This window comes from Opisthocomus hoazin, chromosome Z, assembly GCF_030867145.1.
Source record: "Opisthocomus hoazin isolate bOpiHoa1 chromosome Z, bOpiHoa1.hap1, whole genome shotgun sequence".
Classification (NCBI taxonomy): Eukaryota; Metazoa; Chordata; class Aves; order Opisthocomiformes; family Opisthocomidae; genus Opisthocomus; species Opisthocomus hoazin.
In genome coordinates this window covers 8,947,137-8,974,926 of record NC_134454.1, presented here as the reverse complement: position 1 = coordinate 8,974,926, position 27,790 = coordinate 8,947,137, and the positions used below count along the sequence as shown (strand labels likewise).

General features: G+C 40.4%; 1 protein-coding gene across 3 annotated transcripts; it reads right to left on the bottom strand.

Annotated features, from left to right (window-relative positions):
* Positions 1-912: 912 nt before the first annotated feature.
* On the bottom strand, positions 913-27,338 carry ZNG1A (Zn regulated GTPase metalloprotein activator 1A). 3 transcript variants are annotated; one of them, XM_075447215.1, is made up of 15 exons: positions 27,119-27,338; positions 26,338-26,424; positions 25,359-25,455; positions 24,085-24,176; positions 21,829-21,888; positions 20,732-20,769; positions 17,480-17,526; positions 16,640-16,726; positions 15,756-15,800; positions 13,002-13,058; positions 9,133-9,184; positions 4,258-4,326; positions 4,090-4,155; positions 2,129-2,258; positions 913-1,425 (listed from the first exon to the last, which is right to left on the bottom strand). In XM_075447215.1, the coding sequence occupies exons 1-15, from the start codon at positions 27,228-27,230 to the stop codon at positions 1,352-1,354; spliced, it is 1,113 nt and encodes a 370-aa protein (XP_075303330.1). In that variant the 5' UTR covers positions 27,231-27,338; the 3' UTR covers positions 913-1,351. The 3 variants fall into 3 exon arrangements, with proteins under 3 accessions (XP_075303330.1, XP_075303331.1, XP_075303332.1); XM_075447216.1 differs by lacking the exon at positions 913-1,425 and having other exon boundaries at positions 2,135-2,239; XM_075447217.1 differs by lacking the exon at positions 913-1,425 and having other exon boundaries at positions 2,193-2,274.
* Between the last annotated feature and the right edge of the window lie 452 nt (positions 27,339-27,790).

The window sequence follows — 27,790 nt, the reverse complement described above, 5'->3', positions numbered from 1 at the left end:
TATCCACTTGAGAGCTCTTATCTTGTTGGACACATGACTTCAGATATGAATCAAAGGAGACACTAGCTCCTGGCAGTGAAAGATTAACAATGTCTCCCTCGCCTGCTCCTTGGAAACAAACTCCAAACTCATTTCTTTTAGTAGAAGCAAAATTTTTAAGACTGCTGATAATGGAATGCCCTCCTTTCTTTCGTTTGGGTTTGGGGTTTTGTTTTTTGGGGTTTTGTTTTGTTTCCCCAGTTTGACACACCTTTTATCCTAAAGCAAATGTTAGGTATGTGACAACCCACCACTAGTACTGAAAACAAATTTTTACTCATCCAGACACATCAGCAAGCATCCATGTAGCACTGTAGCCAAGAGTCCATTCTTCAGATACCTGCCGCATGTCCTAGAATTACGTTTTGAAGCATTTTCAATTCCACCTTATCTTCTTGCATTCACTCATTTCGCATTCACCCAGCTGTAGCCAGCGTACCCCTCTGAAGGTAAGAGTTGAATGATGACTACCAGAGAAGGTACAGGCAAAGAAGTTCAGCTCTAAATTGTAAACGTAATGAGCAGAGAGATAACAGCTTCAAACCAAGTTTTCACAACAGCACCCAAAGCCGTTGTCAGTGAACCCCAAAACAAATCACGCAGGGCAGCCTAGACAACACAGTGAAATCGTGCTGCCCCTGGTCCCCCAAACCCCGAACCGGGAGGGCGACGGCCTAGCAGATCTATCAGGTCAGCTACGTCTTTCAACACTCTGGCTACGGGACTGAACGCTGCACTCGCAGCTATTACGCACACAGTACCTATTCCACGTGGTCTTGAGCCTCTGCTATCTGCGTGGCTTTAGTTTCATTTACACAACCAGTTTAGCAGTATCTGGGATGGACGTGTACATTCCAAAAATCACAACACACATGGAAAGAGATGGAAGACAGTTTAATAGTAGACACTGAATAATTTTTACTGTGATTACATCAATGGCAATGATCAGTTCACTTCCAGCAGTAAAAGAGTTAGCTGGAGAGATCACTAGGCTTGAAATATGTTTATCTTATTCCTACTGTAACACTTCATCTACAGCAGAAACAACGGCCTTTTGCCCATCTGCGTTGCTGCACAGGTACGTGATGTTACTGACGTAACTTCAGCCAAATCCAAAACCGCAGAATTCTTTGATTCTACACCAGAAGAGCTAATCTTTAAGCAGTAGGTCAGCTGCAATTCTTAGGAGGACTTCAGGGTTTAATTGTTCTGTAAACTGGAAAAGAAACTACTACAGTGCATGTCAGACTTTTCTGTCATAAAAAGCTTGCAGGGTTAAGCACAGACATTTCATCTTTTTTGCAGTTTGATGTCAACTGTTTCCTTGTTTCTCTCTCACAGTAGCTATGAACAATTCTTTGATGGTCTCCTTATCCAAATTCCTGCCTGTAAAGAGAAATAAATTAGCTAACTGTATTTTACAGTCTATTACAAAAAATGCACGCAAGTAGCAACCTGCCAGTCTTCTCAGCAAATAAAATGTTTATTATACCAACCAGTGAAAACAGCAGTATTAAAATTAAGCTGCACGTAACAAGGTAACTTCAGATTTTACAGGCAACAACAGACTTCAAGGTGTGCAAGTAAGGGAAAGGAGGAAATGTCAGGTTTTTTGGTCATAAAAACATTTTGCGAAGCAGAGAGTAAAAAGTAGGAAATACATATGTACACCTTCAGCATTACAAGCTTTTCAGAAACAAAACAGATTTTATACATTTTAATGGCTATGATCACCTTCCTTACAGTTACTGAATATTTGATCAAACATTCAAACCATTCTCATCACCATATTTATAATTATGGATTTTAAAAATATTATTAAATATGTCAACATAGTTTATGAATACTTAGTATTTTAATTTATTTTAATATCACTAGAAGAGATAGTGTAGATTCCTCTCAGCTGGAATATAAAACCGCAGCAAGTCTTGATGGATAAACCTTTGACTGAAGGCTATGCTGAACATACTCACTGCTGCTATTCTGGCTAGTTTAGGCCGGCTGCTTTTCACTGGACAAGTCACAGCACTGCCTCCTGAAAGAACAGCTTCTTAAAGTCAAATGAGGAGATAATGTAATTTCCTCTTACCTATTAGGACCAGTCTATTTGTTCTCTTTTCATCTTCTTTCCAGGCCACTGCAGTCTCTTCCAGATCATAGAGCTCATGGACACCTTGGACTATCACCTGATTAGATTTGCCTTGAATAGATACCAGTCCCTTATCAGAAAAAGAACTGTTAGGATATATAAACAAACCTTTCAAAATGAAATATGCAAGAGGGGAAAAATCTTCTAAGACTAGGCCAAGCAGGGAAAAATATTTCTAGCAACTATGCACCAGGTAGTCAAAATAACTGTGTACAACAATCACTCCTACTTGTAACATCCGTTCTCACATCTCCTTGGTTTGTTACAGACCAGTAATTACAGTTTGCCACACCCTGCCTTCTGTTCCTCATTTGGTCAGTATCTTGCATGTTCAAGCAAAAATAACACGGCATCAGCTACCAGTGCCACTTTGAATGTATGTATGTATGGTGTACAATGTAGGAGTCCAGGAAAGACAAGCTTGCCAGCAAAGATGATGGAAAATGAGAAAAAATGTTTGATTTCAGATTATTCTGATTAAGCTCCCATGTTTAGCATATTCACTATTCTGAAACAGAATCCTGAGTACTGGAGAACGAACAAACGTTTGTGAAGTAGAATTACTAGCAACGGAATTAGAAGGGATTACTGTCAGAGTGAGCCCATCAGCCCACGTACCAAAAGTTGTATTAGAAGAGTTTTCACCACTTCATGTAAAACTTTATAAAATATTCTAGTGGAACATATTCTGTAAAACATGTCCTATACTTCTCTAAATAAAAAAAAAGTTAAAAATATTTAATGAAAAAAGATCTGCATTTGATGTATTAGTTGGAATTCTATGATAATTACTGGCAAAAGGGTTATAATTGCAGGTAAGATATAAAAGCAACAAACTTTGGAACCCATTCCATAATTACCTGGGTTCTTTTGCTTTGGTGTATTTGTCTGTGACTGAGGGCCAGCACACAGCTTATCAAGGCCTCAGATCTCCTAAAGAATTACTTTGATTCCAATGATGAATACAATAAAAGTGGACTTGAGCATAGCAGTACTGTTTCCAGACAGCTTAAGATGCTTCAGTGGCTATTTTATTAATTTGTGAGGCAGTGGAAGACAAGGATATTCTCCATTTGTTGCTGAAAAGAGCAAGAACTACCACCTTTCTTCCACTGAAATGAACATAATTATGTCACTATGCATGACGCACAGGTGTTCTCAGGAAACAAAGCAGAGTGCATTTTCTTGTATTTCTTACAGACTACCAAATGACGGACTTGACTCTCATTTTTTAATGATTTACTTGGCTGCTTGGTATAAGGAAACTGAAAATACATCCCAAATTGTCCCCTGTACTCCTCTCAAAACCATGCAACTGAAACATGCATGCAGTGCCCATGAAGAGGAACACATACAGGCTGCATCTTTAAAACTAGTCTGACAATACTGCAAAAAGTTGTTAAGTGTAGACCACAACTAGTATTGTGCTGATATGTTATGCCAAACTCAACTTCTGCATATTACGCCAGCAATTATAATTACGGACAGCAATCTATAGCACCCATTCTACTGTATCCAGTCCCTAGAGAAGGAGAAATTTATGTGAGATGGATGGAACCTTTCAAAGCAATGGAGGTGAAGTATGACAAAGTGATTTAATTATGTCCTGATTATTAACCCTGCCACTGATGTTTGCAACCGTACATCTTCCCTCTCAATTCAAAACAAGTAGGATCAATGTTTGCTTCTCTGTCAGCCACCTCCTTTTGAGTTGTTTCACCAGACAGCAGAAAACAAATTGTCTCTACATAGCACAACGACAAACTGCTATTCTCCATCTTGTCTGCTCTGCTACAGTGATCCAGTAGCACCTTTGACAGGTCTGTAACTGACAGCACACTGCAGTTTTTCAGGTGTAAAAGAAAAGCGCAAAACAAAGTAGTTAGCAATTTCTGACTCACCTTCAGTCTTATGACGTCCATGGTGTGCCCAGTCTTATCTTTCAGATTCTTCTCCCACAGAAGATTCTACGAAAAATAAAAATTTTTTTTTCATAAACAGAATCGCATGGGATGATTTTCTATAAAAAGCCACAATGATTTTTCAGTTGACAGTGATGTACCACTCACCTGAATGAAGAGATTTAAGCTTTCTTCTTTTATATTTCCTGGAACTTCAAATGTTACTGTAATTATAGCCTGCAAATGGGAAGACCCACTTATTACTGCCAAACTGAATAAACATTTTGTTACATTAACTTCAAAAAGTGTTCTTTATAACTTCACCTCATAAAAAAGCAAAAGCAAAAATAAGTTTAAGTATGCTATTTTCTCAGCATACTGATCTTTGTCACAACTTCCAATCTTCATCACAAGTCTATAAAACAAAAAACCACCAGATTTTCCACCTATCCATACTAGCCTGTTATGAAAAGTTTTTTATAAATAGACTATGGAGGAATAGATTTCGAAAATAAAGATGTCTGAAGTGAAGTTTTATTCCAAAGCAACCACCGGCTTACTGCTCAGAACCAATTACTATCAAAACAGAAGACGAAAATAAATGTGTAGTTTAAAATTAACAATTGATTAAAAAGTAAAAGAAATAATGCATCTTTAACTTATTTTTGTCACTATAACCTCTCAATGGCACAGAAGAGCATACAGAGAATTACTTTTTGTACAACTTAGAATTCTTTCAAATGATTACTGCTTTCAGATGACTAGTCCAACTTAAGAAAAAAAAAATTAAAGCAACAAGCAGCAAATCTAAATGTTTATCTAATGACCAAGTAAATTCACCAAAACAACCATGAGCTAACACTTCAAAACAAGACGAAGTCACTGTGCTCCAAGCACAGTGCAGTACTGCTTCTGTTGACCTTTCACATGAAGAAAACAAGGACGCTTTATGATCCAACAAGGGCTTGCAGCCTACTGCAGGAGGTGTTCTGCTCTCATTTATGCCTCACCTGTCTCAAAAACCATCTTAAAAATGTGTGTGTTGAACTAATGAGGGATAGTAACAATGAATTCTCACTGTCTCCTACTGGTTGAACGGCTCCACACTACAAACGCAATAATTTACTTAATACAAGCATGCTACCACTCTCATAACATTCAGAAATGCTTCTACTTAACTTTTTTCCCACTTTAGGGATCTATTCAGACTTTTATTACTATAACTGAACATATTTAAGATGAACACAATTCTTAATTAAGCAAAAAACTATGAACTTAAGAGTCTGATTGCAATTATAGATAAGCATGAAACTGATTTTATATTTATTCTTTAGTCCCAAAAGGAGATTGTAATTGCCCTTTGCTGCTTTCAAGACTAGGAACTTCACAGTCAAGATTTGCAGTTCAAAAAGAAAAATACAGGTATTGTAATGCATCATATTTTAACTCGAAAATTACATTTAATAACAGCAACTTTCTACAAAGAAAGCATACTTATCTAAGCTGCTGTATAAAATACATGTTTTTATTTTTTTGCAACCCCTGAGGGGAGTGTTGCCCTCAGGTCAACCGCACCGAATTGGGGAATACCCCAGAGAGGACTGTGACCCACAACTCATCCACAGAGCAGAGTACCTGTGTGTGGACTGGGGCCCACGGGCGACCCATGGAGCTGGGACACCAAGGGACAGAGCAGTGACAAAACCATTAAGAAGCAAACAGGAGCAGAAAGCTACTACACAAAACTACAGGCCCTGGCAAAAAGTCTGTCTTTGTTACAAAACCCCCTTTAAGTACTGGCAGGCTGCTCCAGGGTCTCCCTGGAGCCTTCTCTTCTCCAGTCTGCACAGCCCCAACTCTCAGCCTTTCCTCACAGGAGAGGTGCTCCAGCCCTCTGATCATTTTTGTGGCCTCCTCTGGACCCGCTCCAACAGGTCCATGTCTGTCCTGCGTGGAGGCGTCCAGGGCTGGACACAGGACTCCTGGTGAGGTCTCACCAGAGCAAAGTGCATTACTGCAATGACTCCCGGATTCCAGAAGGAGCCTTGGTTCTGGCAGTGGTAATCTACGGTTGTATATCCTGCTGTGAGTGAGGTACCCATCACACGTGTGTGGATGTGTGCAAGGTATAAGCTGTGGGAAGAAGTAGAGACCTGGGAAAGCCCTAGGGGGGAACAGGAAGATTGCTGGGAAGACACAGGATAGTGCCAGCTTCAAGTGCCCACAGCATGGGGCGTTAATAGTCCCCTAGGGCAGCATCCAGCAAAATTAGTGCAGGAGTTGCAAAAGGGATACAGCTGCCACCTGTGGAACACTGGGAGGTGTGCTGCTTTGCTGTGGGGGTTTGCCAGAGTGCATCATATGCTTCAAACGGAGCCTCAGAAAGATGGAGACCACTTAAAATACATCACCATCAGACTGACAGTCACTGTTAGACTTAACGGTCTGCTAAAAGATGCAGTAGCAAGTGCTCAGCAAGAATGACAAAACCTGCATCAAAATTTAGCAGCTGGTAACACTGAACTGGCCAAAGGGAAAGCTGCATGACAAACCATCCAATCTACTATGGCAACACTAAGCCAGGTCAAAAATTAGAGTCCTGTCAGGTAGCCCATGTTACAGTGCCGCAGAAATGGGAGCACTGCACCTCAAAGTGCAACCACTCTGTGACCTTTAATTCAATGTAATTAAAGCAGTGCAGGACACCTACAGTTCCTGCCCCCAGAAGTCACTTCTGCAGTGGCTGTGGTGGTGCTGGGAAGCTAGAGGAGGCCACTTGCAAAAGTAGCAAACCCTGGAATTTACTGATGGAGTAGTATGCTGAGCTTGATCCTTCCAATCCCAGAAACAAAACCCCTCTGGAGGGACTGGGAAGAACGGGCAAACATCTGCGGTCACTTTAACTCTTGCTGTGCTTACAGGCAAGGGGTGAAGAACCCCGAAAAGGCTGAGGCCACAGACCAAAAAACTCATACAGCTATGCACAGCCAGCCACTATTGCCCCTCTGGTATCACCTGAGAACCCGGTGGGACATACTATCGATGAAGAGGTGACCTAGAGTATCATACCCGGGGAACATGCCAGAGGCAGGTGTGAGATCAGTCTCACGGCAAAGCACGACAAAACTGCAGTTGTGAAAGTGTCAGGAGAGGATGAAAAATCTCCATGCTCCCACCCCACAAACTGGGACTTGGAAAGGGGAAAAGGCGGCCTTCAAAGATCTACACCTGACAGCTAAGGAATAACAATCTCAGGAGAAAGGTCAGAGCTCAGTTAATACAGCTACAGGATGTGAAGCAAGCTCTGGGAGATGTGACGCAAGCTCTGGGAAATCTAAGTCATCCGATGCATCATCTTACTCCCCAGCTGGGGAAGCGGCCATCGTATCTCAGATCAACATTGGTCACCACGCATTTGGGTTCTGGATGAAACTACAGCTGTTGGACTCAGAAACCAATGGATATCCCATGGTGGTGTTACGCTCGTTGTACTGTTGGTTTGCTTGAATATTTGCTTGCATGTTAAGACACAGTGAGTAAATTAAACAGCCGAGTGTCTTGGTTTGGTGTTTAGCAGGAACAAGGACTGAATTTTGCAGTAAGCAATGCTGACCTTACTAATCTACACCAAAGCATGAAGTCTACAATGGAAATATGTAAATTCAAACCTTTATGATACTAACCTCCATCATCAGTGTGGCAGGAGATGGAGGTTAAATACAACAATTTTTAACGTGTAGATTTTGACTGCTACAACATTAAGCCCTACAGCCCAACTCTCAGTGGCAAGGAGTGGAAGAAGTACTAGGTACACCTTCAGTTTCTGATTATACTAAGGCTGGAGTCTACAACTGACATATGTTCATACAGCTCTTTAAGTACGTGTAAGCTTACAAGGCTTATGGAGCAGAGGGCTGCAGTGCTGAGGCGTGTGGGAGGCCATCAGCTGCCCTGTCTGTCTCACAACCTGTTCCAGCCAGCTCTGAAACCACACAACAGTAAAAAAGAAAAAAAAAAAAAACCACCCAAAACCATCCCACACACTTTCTGGCAGAGAAATGCATGGCACCCTGTGAGAGAGACAGGCTCCTAAAAGGGAGCGTTTCTAGTAAAACTCGTACATCATGGATACGACAGGTGCTTAAAAGTAGCAATTAACACACAACTGTTTACATTCTGCAGGGATGATGGACGGGACCTTTTCTCCTTAAATTAATCTTAGAAATGAGATATGCTGATCACAAAAAATACTGTATTTAATCACATAAAAGCCATGAAGGCAGAAATGCTACTTGCAGTCACACACAGGGAGGAAAGATTCTGCCCTGATATAAACACAAATCAGGTTGAATATCAGGGCAGTGGGGGGTGGTGGGGTGAGTGGGAATACATTTTAGACTTTAATTTGACATACTAAAAATAACATCAACGGTACTTTTTTTTTAGCATACATGTGCTTACAGGATTGATGATTAGTTTATAGGGCAGAATCTACTTCACTGTTACAAGTTAAATGTTACTATTTCTTGTGAAAACAATGGGAAGAACTCACAGAATGGAAATCTACACATGGTTAACTACTCAGTGAAGTTTTATTACCACTTTAAAGAATGCAAAGTAATGAATAACATCTCCCCAGTACCTACACACACAGAAAACATTTGTACAGAAAACCTACAGGATAAAGAATGGCTACAAACTGCTACAAATTTAGGACTTGATTCTACAAATATTAAAAAGAATAGTGCAATTTGTCTGTTCCAGTAACACCCTCCACATGAATTAATGAATGATGCGACTACCTGAAGCAGTGGAAGCCTATAAGCTAATTTTCAACGTAGAACTTACTATATCCATTTACCATCTATCTACAACAAAGCACATTCCTATTTGTATCCTATGTAACCTTTCAAAGGTCTTAAAACACGTTACTGACTAACTGAAACCTTCTGAAAAGGTAACATGATTAGCACATCATGCTTGTAATCACCCTGAACAACCTTGTTGTTACAAAAAGACTGAAGCAGTATTTTTGGTAATTACCTTGTCTAGATGTGCATGGGTTGTCTCTACATGCTCAAGCTTTTTCTGCAAACTGAAAATAAGTAAAGTGTTGCATCTGAGCAGGATGGACAAAATACCATTATTTCACAACTTTAATAAACTTATCAGTATTGTGGAGCAAAACTAAAATATCAAAGATATACGATATATTCAGAATAAGCTTCAACTGTTACTTCAGTTTTAATCTCAAAATAGAGATTTTTAATTATATCAGTTTGATCTAATTAATGATTTCCGTTAGAATGTTAGGGTTTTTAAAATCTAAACACAATTAGATTATAGTAATGATCTGCAATATCCTTGGGATTTTAAATATTTATACATCAAGAAGTATCACACCCTTGACATTCCTTTGTGTAAGAACAAAAGGCAAACTACATCATTAAAGCAAGAAGGGAAAAATCAATCACTAGAATTTGTCAATTTAATACGACATTCATTTTTTGAAAAAACTTTAGAAGAATGATTTAAAAAGAAGAAAAAAATGTACAAAGCTGTTGCTTGTGAGAATGAAATCTGTAACACTGAGATATTATATACCACCTTCCACTTCAACTCTGCTGTACAGCTCAGTCCTACTGTGCAGCGTGCCTGTTAATTTAAAACTGGTCCTCTCTACTTCATAAAGGAATATGGAGACTTGTTTCGTAAACTAAGATTCAGGGTCTTATTTTGTGTGACAACATAAAATATTACTGCAATTTTAGATTACCCATCCACATTTGTCTTTAATCAAGACAGTGCAAGATTTCTTCAAACATGTTTCCGTACCAGAGAACATTCTCTCTGTTTTACGTCCAACAGGCAGAAAAAAGAGTACCGCAGCAAATGCCACTATGATGAAAGCATTCTGCTACTTCAGAGAAGACTGGCCACAAAAATCTCTCCTCCTACTTTGATGACTGTAAATTTTAAGAAGCCTTTAATGGTGGGGAAAAAGGTACTGACTGCTACTGAAGCAACATTTCGCACTCCTACTTCACGCATCTTCTTTGCTTTGTTTTCTTTTCATTCTGCATTCCACAGAATCCAGAACTCTTGATGCTCTCCAGGGCATGTACAGACTACAAGGTTCCACCAGTACAGACACACTCATCAGATGTTCCGGCAGAAATACTTACTGTAGTATGCAGTGAAAAGAACAGTTTTATTAGTGTACTGGTGTGTATCTGTGCTCAAATAGTGCTGAATGCAAAGTCTTTCTGCTACAGACGATCAGGCAGAAGCCACCGCTAATTTTTTATGTAGCGATTTCTTGAATCTATGAACTGACACCAGGGGAAGCAATTTCACTGTACAGAGCTCAAATAAAGACAAAAGAAATAGAACTTCATTTAAACAGTCTACAACCTCCTCGGTGGTTTTAGAACCTGTCTTTAAATGCCGCAATTTTAAAGAGTGTTTCCTCTGTTTTAATACCAAAGACTGAGAACCTCTAAAGCAACTATGAGTGAGGTAAGAGACATGACTAGACCAAGCAAACCAAGAAAGACTTTTTTTTTGTCAGCTCCTTAAGGACTTTCTCAGATTTGTGGAGCACAGCACTTCCTAGTAAACCTTGCAGAACGCCACCTCATATTGCAGCTAATTGGATCTAACTGTGAATCACCTCTATTGTGATCCTGTTCTGGGTAAACATCTTCCTAATGCTTTCCCTCTGTGGTGTGGCTCTAGGCTGTCAGTTTAGCTAGCTGATCAATCATGCTCCATCACATTCCATCAGAATTCAGGACATCGGTTTATGATTTGGTTTATGACCTAATAGTTATCTATTGCCCATAAAGGATATATTGACCTTTCTCCTCCCCCAGCTTTCTTTCAGATGCCTATTCTGATAAAGAATCACAGAATCACAGAATGGTAGGGGTTGGAAGGGACCTCTGTGGGTCATCTAGTCCAACCCTCCTGCTGAAGCAGGGTCACCTACAGCAGGCTGCACAGGACCGCGTCCAGGCGGATCTTGAATATCTCCAGAGAAGGAGACTCCACCACCTCCCTGGGCAGCCTGTGCCAGGGCTCCGTCACCCTCAGAGGGAAGAAGTTCTTCCTCATGTTCAGACGGAACTTCCTGTGCTTCAGTTTGTGTCCATTGCCCCTTGTCCTGTCACTGGGCACCACTGAAAAGAGCTTGGCCCCATCCTCCTGTCACCCACCCTTCAGATATTTGTAAGCATATATGAGGTCCCCTCGCAGCCTTCTCTTCTTCAGGCTGAACAAGCCCAGCTCCCTCAGCCTCTCCTCATAGGAGAGATGCTCCAGTCCCCTCACCATCCTCGTAGCCCTCCGCTGGACTCTCTCCAGTAGCTCTTCATCTTTCTTGAACTGGGGAGCCCAGAACTGGACACAGGACTTCAGATAGGGCCTCACTAGTGCAGTGTAGACGGGAAGGAGAACCTCCCTCGACCTGCTGGCCACACTCCTCCTAATGCACCCCAGGATCCCACTGGCTTTCTTGGCAGCCAGGGCACACTGCTGCCTCATGCTCAACCTGTCGTCCACCACATGGCTTTTATGTGATTAAATGCAGAGCTGCTCTCCAGCAGGTCCACCCCAAGCCTGTACTGATGCATGGGGTTGTTCCTCCCCAGGTGCAGGACCCTGCATTTGCCTTTGTTGAACCTCATCAGGTTCCTCTCTGCCCAACTTTCCAGGCTATCCAGGTCTCGCTGAATGGCAGCACAGCCTTCTGGTGTATCTACCACACCTCCCAGTTTGGTGTCATCAGCAAACTTGCTGAGGGTACATTCTAACTCTTCATCCAGGTCGTTGATGAAGAAGTTAAACAAGGCTGGGCCCAGTACTGACCCCTGGGGAACACCACTAGTTACCGGCCTCCAACTAGACTCAGCGCCACTGATGACAACCCTCCGAGATCTGCCATTCAGCCAGTTCTCAATCCACCTCACTGATGCTGCCACTGGTACAGATCCAACTGGTACATTCAAGAAGCTCAGAAGAAACAAACACTACTTTTCACAGATCAGACAAAAGCCAGTGCCAGCAAAAACAAAGGGCAGCAGATAATCAGGAAAGGCAGGCTATCCTGTGGATAGTACTGCACCAGCTCACTGCGAAATCTCACAAGCGCATCTCACCTACTAGAGGTTACTAGCTTGCATCTTCTGCAATTTCTCCCTTCTGTGAATAAGGAAGTGGCTACATTCCTTGTCCTGAAGTGAACAGCATGCACCCAGGAAGAGAACTGAAGCTGATGCTGCCCCCAGCTGCAAATTCCCTCCTTTCTTTTACGATTATTCCAGTACTTCTGGCTCTGCTGAACAACTGCAGCACACAAAGTGAACAGAAAGTCCTTCTCCTCTTGCCTCCAGTTTTGGTCTTCCATCCATCTAGCATTCTGAAGCACACTTTAGGCATCACAAAAACCAAGAACATGGAACATAGTAACCAGAATTTGTAGTGTCTTTGTTGTGGAACCTCAGACCCTCATTGTTTTCCATGAAAACTAAGGAGGCCTCCAGTTCATCATGATGTGAAGTGAGAACAATTTTGAAGTCCTTTAAGAGAACCAGAAAAGAGTGTACAAATCTGCTGTACTACTAGCCCAGCACAAATTGCATTTTCTGGAAAAAAGCCAACCAACAATGCAAACTCTGGCTCATTAACTTTACAAACTCAAAAAGCTTTTGTTGCACACATTTCAAGTGGAAAAAATTCTCTGTCTCAGATTACCACCTATAAAGTAAGAATATTAAACAAGTGACTAAACTAGAATTTCTAATAGAAACTCAGATGCAAATCTGAGCCAGGATTTGAGTGTGTCTGTCTCATGGATGTATTTATACGAGAGACATTATTTCTAATAAAAGACAGTGAAATTATTACCTTACCTTATTCCAGATAAACTGTCAAAAGCATGCAGGTCCAAGACATTGGAGAGATCAACTCTAAACAGAGCGAACAAAGAAAACTTTGTATTTTCGCTATATTTAAATATTGCGTATACATAAATAGGTATTTTAAAATGGTTCACTGAAGCTTATGTTTGTTTTCCTGTCTATCCTAGTAATGCCATCAATCCTCAGCCTTATTTTTGGATGTTGGTGGTTGGTATGGTGTCCTACAAGGAAATGCAGTGTTTATTTACACAGTGATACATACACACAGAATCATAATTTTAAAAATACAGTAAAATACAAGGTATTTCCAAAAAAGACAATAAAATCCCTCACACTGGATGCCTGAATAATAACTGATTTTCCATAAATTGGAAAAGGAACTCTTAAGTTCTTCCCAGCAATTATTCTGCACCCTTAATATAGACCCTCTCAACACACACAAACCCCTGGCATACAGGTAGCTTATACTGACACACTGTTACCAAACAAAACTGAAATACATTATGAGGTAAGTGCTACTATGAAGAATTTCAGCTCTAACATCTGAAAAAGACAAATGAAATATGTAATACAGAACACACAGCACTGATTGTATTTACCTGTAAGAACAGCTACCTATAAACTTATGTAAGAAACTTTTTTTTTTATAAAAGTGATATAGACTGTAGGTTTCACTGCTAATAGCAACTGAAGCTTTCTAAATGCAACTAATGATGTGTGTCTAAATACAAGGAACATATGAGAAGTTAAAAAAAAAAAAAGATATCTGGAGTGTAGCCAGTATTATTAAACTTTTGCACCCAACAGTAGTTTTACAAAGCAATTTCTAAGATGAGAGGCTGGTAATACAAAACACATAAATAATCCCTCTCTAAAGCTCATGACCAGCTCAGTGCCAGCTGTTTGCTCTCAACAGCGTTTTGCAAAATCATACAGAAACACCCATGGAAGTGCTGTACTGGTCCCTTTTAAATGTGGGCTTTTAAGGCACAAAAGCCCCTAATTAAAGAAAGTATGTTCTCAAATAACATGCTAATAAATTAATTTTGTGCTTATTTTTGCCTTTTGGAATGTTAATCATGGGAGAGACAGCATGTGTCATTCGCTGAAGACTATTTACTAGTAACACAAGAGTTGTTGTCACTGAGGACTGAATCTGAGGTCAACTTAATCTAATATTCAAAATTTAATGCTGGCTGGCATCAGACACCAGAGAATTACACAGATTTGGATAATACACTTCACTTATTGGAACTCTTCCTAATGGACGTGGACAGACACTGATTTAAGACACCATGCATTAAGTTTAATATCCTATTCAAAATTGTTAGCCATGCTGGTTACCATCATCACCTTTACAGAAATCCTTTTTTTCCCCCAGTGTTGCAAAAATACTGGCTTCAAAGGTGCACTAATTTCCTAGGGCTGTCAGATCCATGCATATGCAATTTAAGAGCAATTTAACTTCATCAATAGTTTGCTTCTTTTCCCCATCCAAAGCATTTCATTGACCATTTCCGTACTCCGCCTTGCAACTAAAGAACAAGGAACTCCTGACCTGCTTTCTCACAACCACTGCTTGTTCTCAGTAAAATCATCACGTTGCCACTGCTTTGATTTCAGCTGGAGCAATCTGTTGCAAATATTTTTCATTTAAGTGTTTCCCTAAGCCCTCATCATTCTTCATTTTCTTCCCCATTCTGTGGCAAAGGTAAAATCTCCCATTCTTCATAATGTAAGATAAATTCCAGAATTATAAAAATTAGTATCGTGTTCCCAAAAGTTTACTAAATAAAAGGAAAGAGAAACGCTAAAATTGTATCTCTGCAACTCCAGACTTTTGCAGTATTTGTTCTTCTTCTGTCTTTCAATCATTCATGCTGCACTCAAAGTACACACATTAGACGAAGAAATATCACGCTGCATAGATGTCATGAAAACTGCAAGTAATACAGAGGTCTCAAAAATACCACACAGCCAAATATGGATATTGTAAAATTAGCTAGGAGTAAATATCCACGATTTACCATCAGAATAAAATCCTGATTAAATTTAACCTGGAGTTATCACAGTATTCTCACCTCCATTTACAGACAGAGAAAAATGCCAGTAATGTTACTCTAATACAACTCAACTTTATGAAATACTAACTTAATAATACCAAATTTACAGAATAGGACAAACTAACAAAAGCCTAAATTTTACAGCAGAATCTAGAGTGACTATTTACACGCTAAAACTCTTAACATATCAAAAAAGCGGGTGAACATTAAAGGCTTGATTGTAAGAACTGCTCACAAGTTTATCCACACGCTGTTCTGAACATAAGTCCCTACATGGGGGCTTTTACCTCTACAGGTTTTGGGGTAAAAAAAATAAAAGATGCTTAAGCTTTTGAAAGATCCACTTCTCGTGTAAGTAAGAAATATTTACAGTTATACTGCAAAGTCCAATAAAACATACTAGTGATGTGCTCTGTAAACTAAGCCACACCTTAATCGTGATTTTTTTTTTAAATATACACTGGAGTGTAGGATGCGAAGAGTAATGAAGAAAAATGTAAAAGAAAATGCACTTTTACGTCTTAAAAAATTCCTTTATCTAGATGCTTATTCGTAAAATAAATATCGAGTTAAATAATTCTAACTCAGTAGCTGTGCTTTACGCAAACTGATCTAGGAGCATACTTAAATCTGTCACAAAAGAAGCAGAATCTGGTACCTAGTAATAGTGGTCATTTAATACCTTGATCTTTGTGTCTCTAGAATTTTAACAAGTCCATTTATTGACCTAAAATAAAACAGAAAAACTGGAAGTTAGATGAAAATGCAACCGTAATATATCGCTTGAGCAAGCTAATGATGGAAAGCAGCATGAGAAATAACTCCACAACAGTAACGCCAACTCTGTTATCAACTTGTTGAACAAACCAACAGACATCCCAACAGACTTTGTTGTTGTGACTTTTTTATCTCCTAAGTAAGGGCTGCTGAACTTTACAAGTTCTGACAAAAAAATACTACCAGTGAGAATAACATTTTCCTATCCAATACCCCTCATGATATACTGTGCTGGGTCTAAGCATTTTTACTTTTGGGATTCAAGCCACTAATAAAATTGTGAAGTATGTAAAAATTTCAAGTTTTCACTTTGGTTATCATGGTGTTGATAGAAAAAGAGAGGGAGTATCTTTGATCACTAATTTCATTCAGACCACTGGTTCTTCTGCACCCATGACAATTATCTGGGACTTCCTCCATACTTCTCTGCATTTGCTAGTGAACTCATATCTACTAGCAGATTTTCCCCCCACCCCCACCGATGCTAATTCTGAAAAATGAGAACAGCTGCCCAGAAATGTAAGTGTGGGCATGTAAGACAAAGGCCTGTCTTTAGTAGGTAACATCAAATCTTACCTAGACAGGCAAACTGCTAAGATTGTGTAAGCACTTAAAAGTATTGAAATGCCTTTAGAAAGAGGCAGTCTCTTTTCCGTCCCGAGCTAATGATATGTGTCAATGTAGTAATGAGACCTAATTTCTGTATTAACAGCAAGAAGGAAGTAACTATGTTTAAATAAAAATAACCTTTGAGCCAGTACAGTGTTAGTTATGTCAAATGTTTCATACCTGACAGATGCTCTGACTTGATTCAATTCGTCCTTTGAGACCAAATCCGTTTTATTGATGATTATAAGATCAGCTAATGCAACCTGCCTATGCATTAAGGAAAGGGGAAAAAAAGATATGAACAAACATTTTTTCTGTAAGACAGAAACACCATCTCTCCCATAACACCAAAAAAATCGTATGAGCATTGTTAGTACACAACAGCAAGCATTAATCAAATTAGAACATCACGGAGTATGACTAAAGTACTATTTGCTTCTCCTTGAGGTGCTCTTCTGTGCCACAACGGAAGTCTACCAACCTACAATGGCTTGATAGGTTTTTTTTGGGGGGGTGGGTTGTTTTTTTTTTTAAATGTCATCTAATCCAAAGTGCTTGGCGATTTATGAACTTCACAACCCCAAATTTCTCTGGCATGTAGTCTTGCCAAAGTCGTATTTGAAGTCTCTTTGCTTTATGAAGACTTCTGTTGTTACAATTACCCTTAATCATTGTGGCTCCACACCTAGCAAAAAATCCTCCTCTATCTCCAGTTCTACTTTGAGCATCTGGTAGATCCTAATATGCAATTCTTCCTTCCCCACAACACAGGTGGCTCCCCTTTACTTACATAAAATCCCATCCCTCTTAAAATACATCTTAGAAGAGTCAGATCTTGGCAAAAAGACCAAATGCAGCATGAAATCACTTTTCTATTCTGTACCTCGTTACACCAATCTATATTGGTTTAAAAGCAAAGGAGGACAAAAAAAAGCCTCAGAAAAAGAAACCATTTCCAATGAACATCTATACAGCGCAGTTCCTAACTGTGACATATAAAATTAATTTACACATCCATACCGAGATGCTTCATTGACAAGGCCTTCTGGCTTTTCCTCTGTCAAGTGCTAGACAAAAATTAAAACAATTGGGTTAAGCATATTCCAGTAACATTTAAATTCATTCGAAATTAAAGAAAGTCAAAAGCTGTTCAGCTGAGGTACATTTTTCAACAAGGTATGGAGGAAGACAGCATCTAGAATTTTTCCCGTACAATGGTGAAAAAGTACATTCATATATTCGTCATTACAGAAGCTCATCATTTCTTTTGTGAAAATTCTTCTCTTCTAATGAACTTTATTATTAAAATGCTAAAGAGATGTAAAACTGTATTATATTTCTCTTAGTTACTTTACAGAGTTGCTATGAAGTAAAAAAAAAGTCACCATGACATACAGTTACCATGGAAAAACACATCTGGAAAAAAAAAATAGTACAGTAATTTTACTAATGAGTGTGATGTCAACTAACTGTTAAAGATGGGTTAGGCTTGCAGTACAGGATTTCATACACGTAACTGCATACTCCTCTTCTCTGAAAGATTTGACAAACCGGAATTTCATAGTCAAAGTTCATTACTCTTTCTCTGGGTTTTTACAAATAAACCACTACTCGCTGGCAAGTCTGCCCAACATCAGTGTTTGCAGCCTGTGCAAGCTGTAACTGGGCATTACAGTCAGTCACCACCAACAAAACCAGAGGCTTCAGGTCATGCTGCAGGAGTTTAGTATCAGCTGCAGCTTTGTGCTCCACTTGTCTGCCCAACCTCCCGTCCTCACAGAAGAACTAGTGACAGGGAAAAAAAGGCCTGCATCTCAAGCAGCAGCAAGTTTAGCAACATAAACTTAATTTGGGCAGAGCAACAGACTAGCACTTCAGGCACTGAAGCAGCACTGAGGCAGCAAAGTCGAGGACAATCTCCGAAGCATCACAGACACCTGGAGGCCATAAAACTTTCAGCTGATGCTGTAATATTAGTAAGAGCTCACCACTTATGCCTTGCATCTCTGGGAAGATCACAGTCCTATGTGTTCCTTCACCACCTCTAAATGTACCAGGATTATTATTTTAAAATTTGGGTTTAAACACAAAGGAATACCAAATGAAAGTGGAATTAATTGTCAAGGGAAATACATAAATTTAAAAACCCTAGAAAACTACTTTTTATTCAAGGGGAATTATCAGGCATCTAACATTATTTGACTTGAAAAACAATAGATATATTGATTAAATAGATTAAATAAATAGCTTATTGAGCACTGTCAGTCTGTTATCTTTAAAAACCCAAACAAACCAAAAAGCCAAAACTATTTCCTGGTTGTGCACAACCTCAGCAAAGCATAACAACACGATGACCAGGAGTGAACCCTTCCTCTGAACTTTTCTTTGTAATCCTTTGTGTATTGATTCTACTGAATTAAATGTTGTCAGACTTGTTGCCCTGAAAAGGACAATGTCAGTAGTTCAGATGTCAAGTCCTGAAAGTAGAGAACCGTCAATTCAAGTTGTCCAACTGTTTGCCCTTGATTAAAAAAATGAGTATTTCAGACTGCTGGGTGACAAATCCATTAGAGTGCTAACCCATGATATCAATTACCACTTCAGTTTCAATTTGGCTCACTGGTCACAGGGTACTATTTGTCAGCTTTTCTTGTGATGGATTGGTTCTTTGAAGCATGACACCTTAAATTGCTGCCTATTGTCTCAATGTCATTAACTGTAGGGCTTTCAAAATTCTTTGAATCACAAGCAGCTACTGAGATCAAGCCTTGCAACCAGAGGAAATGCACAAATTAGCAAGTCCTTTATACAAAGCAAAAGTCGTTTACTTCGTATATAACTGAGAAAGTCTGAAGATTCTATTATTCTGAGTGGATGTCAGTGTTGTACAGGCTTACTAACTAAATAACACAAGTGAGCTGTCAAAGATAATAATGGATAGAAAAGCTGAATGTTTTAAAACATTTTTGTGTTGTATTAAATATTAAGAATTTTAAACAATAATAATTTACTGCTGCTGTGCGCAACATAATTATATTTGATTCAAGCCAATAAATAAGCATTGCATGACGATAAACAGAACAGCATTTTTGCAAGTAAAAAAACACATCCGAATTAGTAACGGGGCACTTCGCTGAAAAGGGGACTGACTTAATACATGCTGTGGTTTCCTGTGATAGCTGCGCTGATTTAAACGTCAGTTCCTGCTTAAAAGGGCAAACCAGCTTTCTCAGTCCCTTCCCCTCCTTCTTCTACCAACTCCTCCACAAAAATCCTTGCAAAACAGGATGGCTTAACTTGCCAAACTGGCTTACAATGGGGTTAGATCAGTTCTGTCCTGGTGCAACACAAACTGATGAGACGACAGGAGTGCCCCCTTTCGGTAAATCAACCATCAGCTCAACTGAAACAAGAAACCCAATAGTCCAAACAAATTAAAATCTTACAAAGGAGGGATCACTTCCTTATTTTTTAACCATTATTCTTCAGTTCTTTCAGCTTTTTGGAGCCATTGTAGAATACAGAGATATGCTTCCATAGCATGACGTTATTTTTATATCATGGAGGCATCCTTTCTCTTGGTCACTTTTATTTTGAAATCTGCAAAATCCACACCTAATCAAAGTAGCCACTTCCTAAGTTATTAAGTTGCAAATAATTACGACTAGCTATGACAAAAAAAGTTCAACTATTTGACTTAATCACAATTTTGGCTGTTTTTCGAACTCACTGTTCTATAGATCTGTTCTTACATCACACTTTATACAGATTACCCTAACATCGGCTCTTTTTGTGTGCTTCCATATAATGAAGCATTCTTTTAATCCGAAATTGTACCTAGACACCTGGCGCTCTCATCGCTCCTCACCACAGCTGCCACTACACTAGCACCTTTCCTGATCTGACCCCTAAACCACTTGCTAGTAATGTCTGTTCTTACTATTCTCCTTTCAAGTAACAAATGCCTATGTGGAACACAACCAAGCTTCCTGAGTGAAGTGACAGAATTAGAAGGAATCAAGTATCTAGCAACCTGTCAACTCTTAGTAGACATGCTGCTGTGTTGGTAAGAATCCAAATTTCCTGTGAATATCAGTACTCTCTTGTTCCCATTCAAAATATAGTACTCATGTACCATAGCAACTGAAATACATCTTCATCCACTGTAAGAATTAAAACTACTGTAAAAATGAAATTCATCTGCATGAACATTATTGCAACAGCTGTTCTAATGCTGCAGTTTTAAACCATGTAACAATGCCAGTCACTTACTTGCAATCCATGCTTTGCATCAACAACAGACACAATACCTAAAAGAGAACAATAAAATTTAATAGAAACATGCTGAAAGCAACAAACAATTTAACAACCTGTAAACTTCCTGTACATCTACGGAAGTAACAATATCATCACATTTACAATTGGTTATAATGCTGTCAATGCTTCCAGTGTATCAGAACTTTAGACTTGTCGCCTAATTATTTTCTTATTTGTTACTCCTATCTGTTGTAAAAAAATGTCTACCAAACCAGGTGAGAGAAATTCTGACAAGGTGGATGCCTCTCCTCCTCCTTTCGCAACAGCAAATTGGCAGAGTTATGCTTTTACAGGTGTTTGAAACAAATGAAAGGGACTGACTGAGGTATGCCGTTATTCTGACTGTAAGTGACCAGGAATCTGCAATTCTCTGGCAGAAACTGAGGAAGCCGTTTCCTATTCAACTGAATGCTTCCTTGGCTAGATGCATATTTCAAAGACTGACCAAAGTGTTAGCAGCACACTTTAAGATAAAAAGTAAGTTTTTCAACTACCTAAAGACAAAAAAAAAAAAAGAAAAAACAAATCAACATTCAACATACTCTTTAACTACATATCGTGCTGATTTATATCACAGTAAACTCGGATTTTTTACTGGAACACAGCAAATACTAGAGCTAACAGAGTACAACAGACAAAGGTGACAGAAAACAAAAGGCAAGAGAGTCCAAATGTTGACCAGTTAGGAGTGCAGAAAAAAGAAAACAATTTAGGAAACACTACATTGCGGGGGGGGGGGAAACAATGAAACTTGTAATATTACTCCTAAATACTGCTTTAGAACATCCACCTAATGAGTTTTTTCCCCATCAAGATGTATCCATATCTGATCCCTCAGCAAAGCATTACACAGTTTCTGTTGGATACAGCAAATCGAAACAGCTCACCAAGCAGATAAACAAGCAGAGATCTCTGTGGTCAAATTCAGGGAAACGAGAACCAAGATCATGTATTTCAAACACTTTTTGAAACCCTGCCTTAAATAAAAACACGCTGCACTAAATCCAGATATGGAATGGCAATACACGGGGAAACAAGCTCGTACTTCTTACCATCAAGATAGATGTCACTTCCCAGCTCAGAATCAACCCAGAACATGGACGCCACAGCTCCTAAGAAGTGCAGTAGATTTAGTTGCAAAATCTACATTCTCCAGTAAACTATCAATATTCAGACATTTCATAGAAAAACTCTATTTGTACTGCTGTACTTGAAACTCCTCTCTTCCAAACTCAGTGAGCATCACCTGGGGTTCCTTGAAGGCAGCAAGCTCAGGAAGCAGCATGCCCTGGGATCAGAGGAGGCTGAAAACACCCTAGACCTTCGGAACAGAAGCATGGCTGAGGGAGGTTATTTCCCTCCATTTAGCACTTTCAAGCCAACATCTGGCTAGCGCTTCCAGCACGGAGATTCCCCATAGAGGAAAGACATCATCATAGGATCACCAAGACCGCTGAGGCCAGAACACAGGACCTATGAGGAGAGGCGGCGAAACTGCACTTGTTCAGCCTGAAGAAGGGACAGCTTCTCAAGAACCTAACAGCAGCCTCGTTGGTATGTACAGGTGAGCCAGGGAAGACTGAGCCAGGCAGTGGCAGAAGGAGGGGAGACAACCGCAGTAAGCAAGGCTCAGGCCACATAAATCAGAAAAATGTTTTTTCACCATGAAAAGGCAGGCACTGAATAGGTTGCCTGGAGAGCCTGTGTCATGTTCATCCTCAGAGGTCAGAGATATGTGACTGGATATCCCAAAGAACCTGGTCTTGTCTTATAGTAGACCCTGCTTTGGGCAGGAGGTTGGACTAAAGACCTCCTAACATCCCTTTCAAACTGAATTCTTCTATGATTATACAATTATATGATTTTTCACATGCTAGGCCTCATTATCCACTGAATTTCCATCCAGATGTAATAATGAAGCATGTAGCACTCTTTCTTTTTTGTACAGTCACTTGTATTTCTTCAGGACATAAACCGGAACATACTAAACTGATGAGTCTTGAGCAAAAAGAATCAGCAAGTATTTGGACAACCATGACAACGTTCTATCAAGGACTTAGCATCTGTGACCTGATACCTGTGTACTACACATGGCCTAGGAGTGTGCTATTCCTGTTTTCTGCTAAAATGGCGCTGTAAAAGAGATTATAGCAACTGTAGGATGTGCTGTGTATTTTTTTTAAATCATAATTTATTATGAAACAAATCCATTTAACATCTATCAGTACCACAATGTGAAGGACAGGACAAGCCAACAGCAACAACAGTACTTGTTTTTTTGAATTGTCAGATCCTTAGCTACTGACAGGCTGTCTAAGACTATTAAGCACATCAGAATAAAAAAAAATTAAAATCAGTAATAAACTCATTCCAACTTCTAAAACCGTCCACCTCAAGTGACAGGATGCAGTCCTCCAAACATCACTCTGTATCAACACCAAATACCTGTCAGTTGTTCACGGTGCTTACTCATGCAAGATATAGCACGTACCACATTTAATGGTTTTCTGGTATCTATTGATCTTTTTTTCCAAAAAGCTTAACAGTTTTCCAATTTGACTCAAATAGAACTTGTGTGTAACAGAGGCCAAATCAATGTCCTTTCTTTTGAAGAAAATTACTTTACCATGACAACTATTTAGCTTTGAGCTGGGAAGTGGGAAACAAATGAATTTCTGATGAGAATTTCCTTCACTCTCAATCAACAACACATTTTTAATTGAGATGGTTCAGAGAAAACTGTTTTAGATAGCTGTTACTAACACGAGCTCCAATTTAAACACCTTTTCATAGTAAATATCACTAAAGAGCATACAAGGAATTTGTAAGATCTATTATTGTTCTGTACCTACCAGAATAATGTATTAGTCTGCTTTGCAGCTATTTTATGACTTTACAAAATATACAGCCTATCACAACCAGTGTAACAATATATCAGATGCTAATAATTTATACTTTAGAAGGAGCAATACAGAACAGTAAAAGCCTGTCGAAAACTGTTAGTTTCAGAGCACTCTTCTCCAAGCCCAGTGTCGCTTCCTGATAGAAATGTATTTTAACTGGATTTCTGTTAAGCTTTCGAGTCAATTTAGACCAGGTTCAAAGACACAAACAAAAAACCCAGCTAAACAACCCCACCCACAACTCTGCTTCTTCAACCTATCCAATTCAGTTTTAGTCTATATAGCAAGCAAAGCACGTGCCTGACAACAAAGCACTTCATATCACATTTTGCACAGTGAACTGACTGGTGAGCTAATAAGCACTTTATAAAAAAAGAATTATCATGGTTATGAAAGGTGAACTACCTGGATCTGCCAAACCAGTTGTTTCTAACAATATATAGTCAAATTTTCCTCTCCTTTGCATCAGGTTCTCAATAGCCTTCACACCACTGTCCCTGTAAGAAGAAACAATTAAACCTAAGAAGGGTGAAAACAAGCTAAAACATGTATAAACATGCATCTTCTGATGCAAAACGCAGTGCCAGTACCATCAAAGGCCTGAGTCAGGACTGACAGTCTACAATGAAAATTCAGTCATCAAGCTGCTGCTCTAATATTAGGCAAATTTTAGCTTTCTGCTTCTTTTTAGTCTGAAAATAGTATTTGCCTACTACCAACAGGCACAGTGAAGGAGACTTAAATGAAGATTTGTTTTCAAACACTGAAAACCCTGTAAAGAACAGTAAGGCTGTGTATATGCATAACTATTTGGTTTGGCAGCTGAGATTACAAAAAGAAAGTGGGTGTGTGGAGAGCAGTGAGGAAACTGAGCCACGTTCTCCTGCGTTTCCACCTCACCTACAGCACAATTAAGAACTGTCATTTACTTAAATCTCAGCTGATGAAGTCAGCCTGAAGCAGAAATGTATGGCATTTTATGTAAGAAACCACTGCATAGAAAACATAGCAACAATGGCAGCATTCCTTACATCCCAGTAGAACACAAGGCAACAGGGTCTTCTGTTTTCCACTTACTATCCCCATTTAAAGCATAAGACCAGTTCTTCCAAATTTTCAGGCCATCATCTTCGTTACAAACTTAGCAGAAACAAGCCAGCATTTAAACAAAAGCGGTCAAAACACATAAAAGAAATAAATACATTCCCGTCAGCTTACGATTTGGAATATTGTGTTTCATTAGGTCACCAGAAGCTTCTCCCTCCACCCTTTCTGAGGTATACAATATTGAAGTATTAACCAACATACAGTAACCAGAGAAAGAAACACAGAGTAAGTATTTGATGTGGAAATTACGAAACTTGAGTCCTAGTTCCACCCTCCCTGAATCTTTAGTTCTCTGTACTAACAGAAGAAGGAGAGCTCCCTATCCCACAACAGCCCAATGGTGTATAAGATCATATTTATATTATTTTTATGAAAGACACCAAGTTCAAATCCAGTAAGGCAGCAAAAGACAATACATTTCTACCTCTCAAATTCCAATCCTTGTTTCATCTGACAAAAGAACTCCTCATCAATACTACCATCACTTTTAAGAACCAAATCCTGGATGTCTTCTCCTTTCCTCAATTCCAACAAAACCCACTGTAAGAACTTGTACTATAGTCCTTCCTTACTTTACTGAGCAGCACAGGCAGCCATTTCTGAGCTCCAGCCATTCTTCATAGAGTTCTCCCCCTTGACTGATTGCCAGCGATTTCTCCAAGGCACTTCCTGGAAACATAAGTAGTACTGTAATTTTAATCTACAAATTTGCATGACAATGCTTGCAAAAGAGATATGAAAGATTAAAGCTGGTATGCATCTTTACTCTTAGATCGTACATTTTTCTTGTGAGACCGCATTTCTGACATGTTCTTCAGAAATTAGTATTTTCCATTTTATGAGAAATTGAAAAACCAAAGTCAAGACGGTTCTACAAATACCAAAATCCAGAAGATGAAAGCATAAGTGCCACAAACTTTGCTCAAACAAAGAGAAGCCGGCCTCTACCTCCATACCACATAAAGGCTCAGTCTATACATTTTATTTTAGGCTCTGTGACCAAAAAAGTGGCATGCATCTTTGATGATGAAAACAAATGCACAAACCGCCACCAACACAGTGCAAACCGTAAGCAATGCTGACTATGGTACAGATATGAAATTGTAGCCATAACAACTAAAAATCCTGAGAAGAAAAGCAAAGAGTTCAAAGAACCACAGACACCAAGCACATATTTCCCCACTTTCTCGGTCTAGATAATTTGTGATCTGTAAATGGCTGACGGGAAAGGAAAGAAAATATTATCTACCAACACGTTATTTTAATTTCCATCTGCCTGAACCCGAGCAGGACAAATGGAGGTATAGCACTTCCAATAGGGCAATATATATTCATTCACTTTACTCTGAGGGACTGAATTTACATACAAAACAAATTCATGCATAGCATTATTTTACGAACACCAGCAAAAATACTTTTTGCCCTTCTGAAGACTATGAGGTATGTCAATAATTTCAGTAATGGATTTTAAACTACAACGTTCTCGACATCCAACAATTTTATATATCTGTCATTCTGTAGCTAAAAAAATGTTTCTGCAGGCTTACATACCTTCTCCAAACTCATTCAGAATAACTGCTATTCTTTTATTATGCTGCTCTGTCAGTATGTAATTTAGAAGAGTTGTTTTCCCAGCTCCTAGAACACAGACCATATTTTTATCAAAATGTTAAAAACACTTACATTTTCAAATAAAAAGCAAATACTGCCGTGCATATGCACACTTCAGACAAATCTGGTCTCTTCTGAAATAAGAGTTTTCGTTCTTGCATGCCACATTCTATTGCAACACTGTACAAATTCGTAGAAATGTTTGACCACATGGAACTCTCAGCAGATTAAATCTCAGCTTTAAAAGACCCACAGCTTTCCATTCACTAAGTGGCAGTGCTTCATCAGTTTACAAGTCTCCTACCAGCTGGGCAGCCTCTTCCTAGAAAACTTCTCTTTACGCTTCCCTTAACAAAAGGCGCCCCTAACTCTTCTCCCTCACTGCCTTTTCTGACCAGCTCTTTCGGCATCAGCAATCACTAACTGCCGTTAGACGAGGCACTGTTAAGCAAGGCATTCATAACTTCTGTAATACCACGCTGCTGACAGTTTCACCCCCTGCAGAAGCTCACAACTAGGGGAATTCGGTAAAGCAGCCGTCCTTTCCGTGTTCTGAGGCGACGACGCAGCGCAAAGCCGCACCTTCTACAACAGCGTTGGCGATCCGAAATCTAACCCGACCGGCAGCCCGGCCCCTGGCTCCGCGGTGTCCCGCAGGCCGCGGGCCTGCCGTGCGGCTCGCCCCGGCGCCGGCGGGGCAGCGGGGCCGGCCGCTCCTCACCTAAGTAGCCCGTGATGATGGTGACGGGGATCTTCCCGCTGGGGCTGGAGCCGCTCTCCCCCGCGCCGCCGCCGTCTATCGGGACCAGGTCGGGGCAGTCTTCGTCCTCCATGCGGCCGCGGGTCCCCGCCGCTCGGCGCCGCCTGCCCGGCCCGGCCCCGCCGCCAGGGAAGGGGGAGAGACGCAGGGCGGGGCGGGGCGGCGCTGCCAGCGGGGGCAAGGCGACGCTCCCCCCCCCGCCGCCGCCGCCGCCGCCGCCGCCCCCTCCCCTGAGCCCCCACCGCCTCGGCGCGCGCCGCCGCTCACCTCACGCACCCCGCGCGCCGCCGGCGGCGGCTCGGACGCACCGCGCGCATGCGCCCGCGGCACCCAGCGCGCCCGCCGCCCCTCCGCTCGGCGCGTGCGCCGGGTCCCGCCGCGCAGGCGCAGCGGGAGGGAAGGCGGGGCGGGGCGCGCGCGGGTGGCTGTTGTCCGCCCGTTAGTGGCCGGCGGCCTGAGGCGGGGGGTGGCGGCGGCGCGGCCCCAGGGTCCTTCCGTCCGCCGCTGCTCCTCAGCCGGGGGTCGGGAAGGGAAATGTCGGTTCTGACTCACGGGGAGCGCTGAAGAAGGCCGGGTCTGGTCAGAAAAGCTTGTCCAGGCTTTTATTTACAATCAAATAAAATTCAGCTACAA

Coding starts and splice junctions, on each gene's coding strand:
- ZNG1A (XM_075447215.1), bottom strand. CDS start 27,230: ATGGAGGACGAAGACTGCCCCGACCTGGTCCCGATAGACGGCGGCGGC. Junction 25,456..26,337: donor TCTGAATGAGTTTGGAGAAG/GTATGTAAGCCT, acceptor TTATGTTTCCAG/GAAGTGCCTTGGAGAAATCG. Junction 1,426..2,128: donor AAATAGACTGGTCCTAATAG/GTAAGAGGAAAT, acceptor TTCTCTTTACAG/GCAGGAATTTGGATAAGGAG.